Below are 10,088 nucleotides of genomic sequence, written 5' to 3'. Positions count from 1 at the left end.
ATGAAACACTCTGACAGATCCAACAGCAAATGGATAGCCCAATTTTATGGTGCGTTTCCTCATTACTGAAGGACCCATCATTGTGCTAATGACGGAAGGCCTTTAGAGAGTCCATCATATGGATCTCCCTATCACATGCACTCATATTTGCTGGAGGGAACAAAAATTACGCCCTAGTTCTAATTTAGGTGAAACCAGAGTAGCTCCCACTGACTTTCATAAAGTCAGATTTCTGGTGGGCCTTAATTGGCTAGGGTTTCGTACGCATCCCTTTTCAGGGTTGTGGGGCCCACCAAACAAAGAGGGGTCATCCAATGACCTTAAGGGACACCAAGGCAATGATGTGCATTCAGCCATGGTGTGCGCAAGAGCCACTAACGAGTCTTCATGGGCCAAGTGCTTATGGCTCATGGTCGCAGCACATCAAACATCCAAACATCACATGTAATGGAGGAATTGATCCAATCAATTAACTACTGTAAAGCCCATCGAATAGCCCATTTAAAACTAAATCATTAACAATTAATGTTTACTAGGTGTATGGGCTGAATCGCAGTTAGCAGTTCGGCCCATACAGCTTATCTCACAATAATGGGCTTTTGCAGTTTTAACCTTTTAAAACTGGGCTTTACAGGTGGGCCGAATTAATCCCTGTAATTGAACATCAGATTTGGAACAAAAGGTGTGAGAAATATGGACTGAAAAACAGTCCTCTTCGAACCCCAGATTCGGTCCAAACAGTTTTGGTCCAATCCAGTCCGAAAGGGTCCAAAACTGATTTTCAATTCAAGAATTAATTCATGAAAGATCTGAAATTAATAATTTTGATTTCAAGCAATCACAAATCAATCTATGGACTGTTCGCACCACCTGCAAAACAGAGGTTAATCTCCAATGTTGCAGTTTCACAAACTGCAAATCGCAGGAAGCGATTTCTCCATCTGCAAATCTCCAGCGCCGCCATCTTCTTCCTTCTTCTTTAATAAAAAAAATAAATAGTAGAAATCCTATTTCTATTAATTAATTACATTCTTGATCAAATCCTATACATTCAGTCTAAAAAAAAATATTTACAGACCGAATTGAATGAAATAAATAAATAAAAAGGAAAAAGGGTGCGCAGACTATCTGCGCCAAATCTGCACTGCGATCTCCAGGTTCGAACAGTTCATTAAATCAAAAATAAATAAAGAACAATTCTAAATAAATTTTGGATTTAACAAAAATTAATTTCAGATCAATCGCCCTTAACAAGAAACAGTTTCTTGAAATAAAGAAAACAATCTGCGCAAATCTTGAAAGAACAACTTCTATCCATCTGCACAGGGTCAGATCTGATTTTCTTTTGGTTCAAGATTCGAACCTGTGGCTCTGATACCATTGAAAGAATGGTAGGATCCATCTAATGGACGCCATAAAGGTTGCGGAATGGGTGGGGCGAATTTCAAAAATTTCCTACCTTCTCCCAACTGGGAATCATATTCCCTACATTTAGAATACAATATTCAAGGATCCTACTTGAACCATAATCAAACCAGATCTGTATTAAAAGATAAAAGGGAGGAATATACCTGATCCGGAGAAGCAGTATCTCCCAAAGTTGGTGTTCACGCCAAAAGAATGCACCAAGATCCGTTCCTGCTGAAGATGACACAGCTGTGGATGGAACAGAACCAGCAGGGTGCGTCCTACACACAGGATCCTTCGCAAGAACCCTCTGGAAACACTAAACACTGAGTCTTTCTCAGTCTTTCTTGCAAGACTGATGTCAAGAACAGGTTTCTTGACTTCCTATTTCTGCAAAGATCGAATCTTGCAAAGGTAGATGGCAGCGGCAGGAGGAGAATTCCAAGGGCGAAAAGGCTGAACTGCTTTTCTTTCTCTCTGGAGTATGAATGAGATCTAATCTCAATTCGCAAGAGGTATCCCTTGTTATCAAAAAGGGTGGTTCGAAATCTAATATTTTTCTCTTAGGGCTTCTCCTCCTTTCTTCTTGATTAAGAAACCTCCTAATGAGGAGTTATCCCAATCCAAATCAGTATTTGGATAGGGGATTATCTTAATCCTATCTGCAGATAAAGTTAGCTTACTCCTGATCTTATCAGGAGGTTACCAGATTCAAATCTAATTTGAATTTGGTCTCCAAGAGTGGATAGGGTTAAAGGCCCAATCCTTTTACTAACATTAATCTCATATTCGCCCCATAGATGGGTGATCATATCAGCCCACCTCGAAATGGGCTTTTGGCCCATTAAGTGTTCAATGCTTAATTACTTTCCAATCTGCTGCCCAGTTGGGCTTCTTTGTATGGCATGGGACCCAAGCATTGATCTACACACCAGCCATATGGGTTCGGTCCAGCCTTTAATACAAGGCCCAGCCGAATTCACTAAAAGACTCAGTAAACCCCTGAGCCCATCATATGGACCCTATGGGCCCAACACTTACATTAAGTGGTCCCTGGGCCAAGCCATCTTATAAAAACCCAGGGACTGTGGGCAGGTGCAAGATTAGCCCATCTGGCATTATCCTAAATGGTCTTACACTTAACCTCTCAGCCCTTAATGATCAAGCACTGCCCGACAAGAGAGGACCTCTCCCTCGGCTGCAAGGAACAGTGCCGCACTCTCCTCTCACATGGATCCCGGGAATTAAAACCATTTGCAAACAGTTTGAAACCGTACAAATATAAATATATTAATTTTGCAAAACAAAATTCCAACGATTGAAATCAACTGCCGGCAATTTGGTTTCCATCAGGGAGAGTGCATTCCCGATCATTACCCTCTGTCCGACAAAGGGGGCTGATCCTGTCACTATGATCACCCACTCAGATGAATTCTCAGACTGTCCCAACATACCCAGGTTTTGATCTCCAACTAAGGATCTCACTGATTGGCATATCAAAGACAGTCCGATCCGACACCTAGTGAAATGTCATAATCGAGTCTAGGGGTCAGGTGTAACTTTCCAGTTTTTCCTATCTGTCTCCAAGGTCCAGAGCAATACTGGAAATCTGGTCCGGTTCAAGGATTCAAGCAATCCCATACTGCATGTGCCTCGGGTCTTACCCTGGTGGCTGGGACAGGCCATCCCAACACTTGGTGGCACACCAGCATCAGCCTTGGCAGGATAAATCTCCCCAGATTTATCCAAGGGCTGTGAATATTTAAAACTAACATGAGTCTCAATAAGTGTCCAGTTTTAGGGTCTTACACAGAATTAAACCAAACAACATGAATCAAACATGCACTTTATTTATTTCCACTAAATAACAAAAATACATCAAATCGGATTGAAGCTAAGGGCATACCAAAACTGTCTAACAATATGGTGATGTGCTCATTCACCTTTAGACACTTACAAGAGTGGCTATTTCGGGTTTTATGTAGTAAGAGAAGGAACCCATGGATCTGAAATAAAAACTTCTGCCCCATTTTTGACCTGCCATACCATATTTGGTTAATGATATCCCATAGTTGTAGAACATTTTTCCACCATCTCGAGTCCACTTGTTTCTTTTTTAGGGAGTAAATGGATTGATTTTTAATATATTTTGCCTTTATTCCCTCCCTCCATGGTCGTTTTTCACTGGACCATAATCTCAAAATTTGTTTACAAAATAAAGCTTGGTTAAACTCCTTCATTCTTCTGAATCCTAACCCACCCATTTTTTTCGGTTGACAGAGAGTTCCCCATGCTCTTGTGTGCATTACTCTATAATCTGCTGAGCTGTCCCACCAAAAATTTCTTTGGACTTTCTCTAACTTCTTTAGAGTGGAACTTGAGAGAATTGAGGTTCCTATGATATAATTTGGCACTGACTTGAGAGTTGCTTTAATCATGACAGTTCTTCCAGCTTGCGACAACAACTTTTCCTTCCACAGTCCTAACCTTGTATTAATTCTTTCTAGCAATTCCAATTGATTGATTTTGCTTTTGTCCCCAAGAGCAAGTTGGGTCCCCAAATATTTCTCAGTTTTATTTAATTTTTTCATGTGAAGTAGAGCTAGGAGAAATTTTACTTTTTTTTATGCACCCTTTGACTGAAGTATCCTCCAGATTTTATTTTATTAATTTTTTGACCCGAAATCCTTTCAAATTCTTTCAATACTTCCAAGATTTGTTGTACCTACTTAACCTCAGATTTACAAATATTGAGACAGTCATCTCCAAATAGTAAGTGAGAGATACTTGGGCCATTCCTACTCAAAGTGATTCCCTAGATCTTCTTTTGTCTCCTTTTTGAGAAGCATGACGGAGAGTATTTCCTATAATGAATAAGGTGATAGTGGATCACCTTGCCTTAGCCTGTTTTTGAGTGGAAAGAATTCTTTGTTTGTTCCCTTTATTTTGACAGAGAATCTTGGGGTTTCCATACACCATTCAATCATTTTACACCATTTATCTGGGAATCCCATACTCTGTAGAACTTTAGTAATGAAATCTCTCCTCATTCTATCATAAGCATTTGACATGTCAATCTTCAGTAGGATCCAACCTTTTCCTTTCTTTTGTTTTCTCATTTTATGCATAATTTCTTTGGCTAGAATCACATTATCTACACACTGTCTCCCTTTGATGAAAGCAGACTGATTCAGAGCAATTAGTCTATCTAGGTGATTTTGCATTCTGAGAACCAAACATTTAGCTATTATTCTATAGATGACATTACATACGCTTATGGGTCTGAATTGACTTATTGCTTCTGGAATTTTTTTTTTTGGGACGTACACTAGTGGAATTTATTTCTTCTGGGAATTTCCCAGATTCAAAGAATTCTCTTACCAAACTACAAACATCCATTTTTATTGTGTATCCCAAAATTTTTTGTAGAAGTATGGTGAGAAACCATCTGGGCCCGGGGCAGAATGAGATTTTAATGATTTGACAATTTGCTCAATTTCCTCATTCATGGGAGAATTTAATAACTCTTAAGCATCCTCCTCCAAAATTTTCTCCTGTATTAATTCATGTAGCTCTGGAATCTCATCATGATTATTGTTGCTTACCTCCTTTGCTTGGGCCTTAAAAACTTCAGCTATTTCCTCTAAGGTCATTTGATTTCCATCAGAAGTCTTTTTGATCAATTCTAGAGCATTTCTCCTCCTGTTAAAATTTATGATTTGGTCTCGTCCTCTGAGTCTTCATCCGAACCAGTTTCACTCATATGTGTTTTGTAGCTGGGAATTTTAATAGACTTTTCTGGTTTATATTCCACTCACAACCATTCTCTAGGCTGGTCTATTGTTCTGTTCTCCAGTTCAAGTTTTGCTTGTTCCAGGGGTACATTTATTCTCTCGCATTTTTGCCAACGGTGGCCTAATAAACCACAGTAGGCACATGCTTTAGTAAGAGCTCCATAACAGTAATGGATCCATGTTTTTTTCCATCCACAGTGACTAACATGCCCGTGAACAGTGGTTTTCTAATATCCAAAACCACTTGTATCCGTGTATATAGTCCTCTCATTAAGGCCCCCGTTTTAACTCTTGGTTGGTTCTGCACCACTTCCCCTACCAATAATCCCAGTGCCTTAACTTGTGAATCTTCCACAATAGCTCTGAGGATTGAATGAAGCTGTAGCCATACATTTTGGAACAGAAGCTTTTCCACCGTACCATCATCACTGTCAGTCCATGATCCTACCATCAGCCAACTAGATCTATAAAACCAAGGCCCTCCATTCAGAACCTTATCTCTTTCTCTTTCATTTTCAAAGAAAATCTCCATTTGACTTCCTTCAATGAAGTTTATACGTACACTGTTATGGAGATTCCAATTGAGTCTTGCATGCTTTTCGGTTCCATCTTTTTATGACATTGAGTCTTGGAAATATTCTGCCCTTCAGTAGGTGTTTGTGTGAAAATCTTTTTAGGAGTAGGAGACTCACTGAGGATAAGATACATGCATGCATGAGAGGAGTTCCTAATGCATGCAAATTTCCTAGTCCATGACGAATTCCAATACTCCCCCTCAAATTGGTGCATGAAGATTCCGAATGCCCAATTTGCCAAGGAAATAGGTGAATTTCTCTTTCCCAAGAGCCTTCGTCAAGATGTCAGCCAATTGCTCTGTGGTTCGAACATGCCGAGAAACAATGTTCCCATGCCGCAACTCATCACGAACAAAATGACAGTCGACTTCAATATGTTTTGTCCTCTTGTGAAACACTGGATTCGCGACTATATGCAGGGCTGCCTGGTTATCACAGTATAAGTGCGCAGGTTCGTCATGCACCAATCCCAAGGACAATAGAAGTTTCTTCATCCACTTCAATTCACAACATGTCGCAGCCATCGAACAATATTCTGCTTCTGCCGAGGAGAGCGACACAGTGTGTTGTCTTTTCGTTTTCCAGGAAACTAGTGACTTCCCCAGCAGAACGTAATAGCCGGTCAACGATCATCGTGACAACAGGTAGCTTACCCAATCAGAGTCACAATAAGCATACAAACGCAGATCGCTATCGGAATGCAATACTATACCTTGTCCAGGATACCCTTTCATATATTGCACTACACGCAGAGCTGCTTCCCAATGTTCTTGCCGCGGGCTTTGCATGAACCGGGCCAGAATATGAACACAATAGCACAACTCAGGTCATGTGATGGTTACGTATATCAACCGCCCTACTAGTCTTCGGTACTGATTTGGATTGTCCATTAGAGCGCCCTTGGCCAGCTTAAGATGATGATTCTGTTCAATGGGCACTGACGCTTGTTTGGCTCCCAATAGTCCACATTTCGAGATAATGTCCAGGGCATACTTCCGTTGAGATAAATATATTCCCTCAAGACCACGAGCTACTTCAATACCTAGGAAATATTTGAGTGGTCCCAGATCTTTCATATGGAAGCATCGGCTGAGATACTCTTTGAATCTTATAATGGCTACAGTATCATTTCCCCTAACAATCAAATCATCAACATATATCAACACGTGCAAACGAACATTGTGTTTGAAATAAGTGAACAAAGAGTAATTCGGATACGATTGAACAAACCCGAACTGTATTAAGGTCGTTGTTAATTCCGAGAACCAGCATCTAGGAGCCTGACGTAATCCATAAAGAGATTTCTTTAGTTTGCACACTTTTGTTTGATCCTTAGATGCGAAACCTGGCGGCGACTGCATGTATACCTCCTCATCCAAATCCCCATGTAAGAATGCATTATGTACATCCATCTGATGCAACTCCCAGTTCTTAGAGGCTGCCACGGCTAGGAAAGTGTGGACTGTCGTCATTTTGGCCACAGGAGCGAAAGTTTCATTATAATCTAACCTCTCAACCTGTCTATTCCTGAGAATAACTAGCCGAGCCTTATGTCATTTAATCTTCCCGTCTGAATTATATTTGATCTTATAAACCCATTTACTCCCTATTGCCTTTTTCCCGGGAGGTAGAGTTTCCAATGTCCAAGTACCATTATCCTCCAGAGCCTGGATTTCCTTCCTCATAGCTTCCCTCCATTTCTCACTTTCCATTGCCTTAGAAAAGCTGGTGGGCTCGGCTCCAACAGTGACTGTTGCTAAGAAAGCTTGGTGTCTAGCAGAGAAATTAGTACATGTTACATAATTCGCTATGGGATAGGGAGTCATACCTGAGGACTCTGATTCAGAGTTGGCTTGAGTGTGAAGGGGGCCTTTCAAGCATTGAGCAGTGTAGGTCACGTAGGGCCTCAACAAAACAGACGGTGTGCGATGCCGATGTCCCCTACCAAGTTGCTCTTCTGGTGCCGTTTGTGGTGCTGGATCCATATTAATTCTGTCCTCACTACCATCATCTTGCACACTCTCTTCTTCTCCATGCTCCTCTCTTCCATCATCATTATTCTCAAGGTTCCCCCTATCACAGATGTCGGCTGCATCACTCCCCCTGTCTTTATTCCCTCTGTGGTTGTGTACAACATCATCATTAACTCCGGCATCAACTGATGCAATGGTTGGGCCAGTTTTGTCTCCCATAATGGCTTCTGAACTAGTGACGTATGGAAATATATTCTCATGGAAGACTACATTATGGGAGACAAAATATTCACCTCTTTCAACGTTATATACGTGCCAACCTTTCATTCCGTAGGGATAACCCACAAAAACACACTTCCTACTCCTTTCTCCAATGAGCATAGCAGAGACAACCAAATACTCTCATGTGCTCGTATTGAGGTGGCGTCCCAAACAGTACCTCATACGGAGTCTTCCCGTCAAGTACAAAAGAAGGTGTCCTATTTATCAAGTATCCGACGATTAAGGCACACTCCCCCCAAAAACCAATGGGAAAGCCTGCTTGAAATCTCAATGCTCTCGCAACATTCAAGATATGCCTGTGTTTTCTCTCCACCCGACCATTTTGTTGTGGTGTCCCAACACACGAAGTTTGATGCAGAATACCATGAGTCTCAAAGTATGATTTCAAGCTTTTAAATTATGTTCCATTATCACTTCGAACAGTCCTGACTTTCTTGCCAAACTGACATTCTGCCATGGCACAAAATTTCTCAATAATATGTGCCACTTCACTTTTTTTCAGTAACAAGTAAACCCACACAGCACGAGAATAATCATCAACAATGGTTAGAAAGTAAACTGCACCACAAGAAGCAAGTACTTTATAGGTGAAGGGATGAGAGATCCATCGTATGGACGCCCAAATCTTGTAGAATAAGATGGGCGAATTTCAAAAAAAATTTCTCTCCCTTCAACTGGGAATCGCATTCCCTATTTAGAAAATCATATTTTCAAGGATCAACCTTGAACCATAAACTGAACCAGATCTAAACAAAAGTAGTAGGAGAGGATTATACCTGATACGGAGAAATAATATCTACCAACGAAGGTGTTCACGCCCAAGGAAGGATCCAAAGACTGTTCCCACTGAGGATGGCGCAGTGTAGGGTGGAGCAGAATCAGCATTGTTCTCTCCAAGAACCTAATCCTTCGCAAGAAGTAGCAGGATGGCACGTGAGCACAACTTCCTATCAGTCCCTTCACAAGGAACTGATATCAAGATCGAATCTTGATTTCTCCCACTGAAAAGGAGGTCGAACTGGCAGGTGAGGCGGCGACAGGAAGGAGGCGGCAAGAGAGAATTTTTGCAAGTATGTTGAATTCTCCCTTCTGTGATTTCAGCTCTAAAGAGAATGTGAATATGTGTCTTCTAAAGGCTGCCGCCCCCTCCTTCTTTTGTAACCTTAAAGGATCAGCTCCTAATTCCATTAGGAGTTGCTGATCCAAATCATATTTGGATCAGACATCCTTTAGGTGATAAGGATAAACCCTTATCTTATCTACAGATTAGATCAGCCTTCTCCTAATCTCATTAGGAGGTTTCCAGATCTGAATCACATTCAGATCTGGACTCTCTAAATGGATAGGGTTAAGACCCTTCCTATCTGCTAATCCATCGCAGAATTCGCCCCATATTTAACTACTTAAATTAGCCCAGTTTGAAATGGGCTTTAGGCCCATTAAGGTTATGTGGTCACTTAGCCTTCCTAACTGCTGCCTAGTTGGGCTTCCTTGTATGGCGTGGGACCCAAGCATTGATCTACACATCAGCCACATGGGTTCGGCCCAGCCTTCGTTACAAGGCCTGGCCGAATACACTGTTATGGACAGTGCACCCCCTGAAATCCATCATATGGGCTCTATGGGCCCAACACTTACCCTAAGTAGTCGTTGGGCCAAGCCTCCTTGTAACACCCAGGGACTATGGGCAAATGCAAGATTAGCCCATCAGGTATTACCCTCTATGGTCTTACACTCAACCTCTCAGCCCATAATGATCAAACACTGCCCACAAGATTGGACCTCTCCCTCGGCTGCAAGGAACAGTGTTGCACTCTCTTCTTATATGGATCCCGGGAATTAAAATCATTTTGCAAACATTTTGGAAACCATAACATATATATATACTTTTATATCTCATATAAAATATATTTTGCAAAACAAATCTCAATGATTGAAATCGGTTGCCGGCAGTTTTGGTTTCCATCAGTGAGAGTGCATCCCCAATCATTACCTTTGTCTGACAAAGGGGCTAATCCTGTCACTATGATCACCCACTCAGATGAATTCTCAGACTA

The 10,088-nt window shown here is 41.3% G+C and overlaps 1 protein-coding gene across 1 annotated transcript; it reads right to left on the bottom strand.

The window, feature by feature from the left end:
• Positions 1-7,329: 7,329 nt before the first annotated feature.
• LOC148791079 (uncharacterized) lies at positions 7,330-8,076 on the bottom strand. The gene has a single exon (XM_088890387.1). It carries the CDS (start codon positions 8,074-8,076, stop codon positions 7,330-7,332), a length of 747 nt encoding a protein of 248 aa, XP_088746513.1.
• Positions 8,077-10,088: the final 2,012 nt, after the last annotated feature.

Source organism: Nelumbo nucifera, chromosome 6 (assembly GCF_055504915.1).
Source record: "Nelumbo nucifera cultivar China Antique chromosome 6, China Antique-T2T, whole genome shotgun sequence".
Taxonomy (NCBI): domain Eukaryota; kingdom Viridiplantae; phylum Streptophyta; class Magnoliopsida; order Proteales; family Nelumbonaceae; genus Nelumbo; species Nelumbo nucifera.
The sequence above is the reverse complement of the archived record's forward strand: the minus strand, read 5'-3'. Positions and strand labels throughout refer to the sequence as shown.

Bases quoted from the DNA above. Each gene is read 5' to 3' on its own strand.
- LOC148791079 (XM_088890387.1), bottom strand. From the start codon at position 8,076: ATGAAAGGTTGGCACGTATATAACGTTGAAAGAGGTGAATATTTTGTC.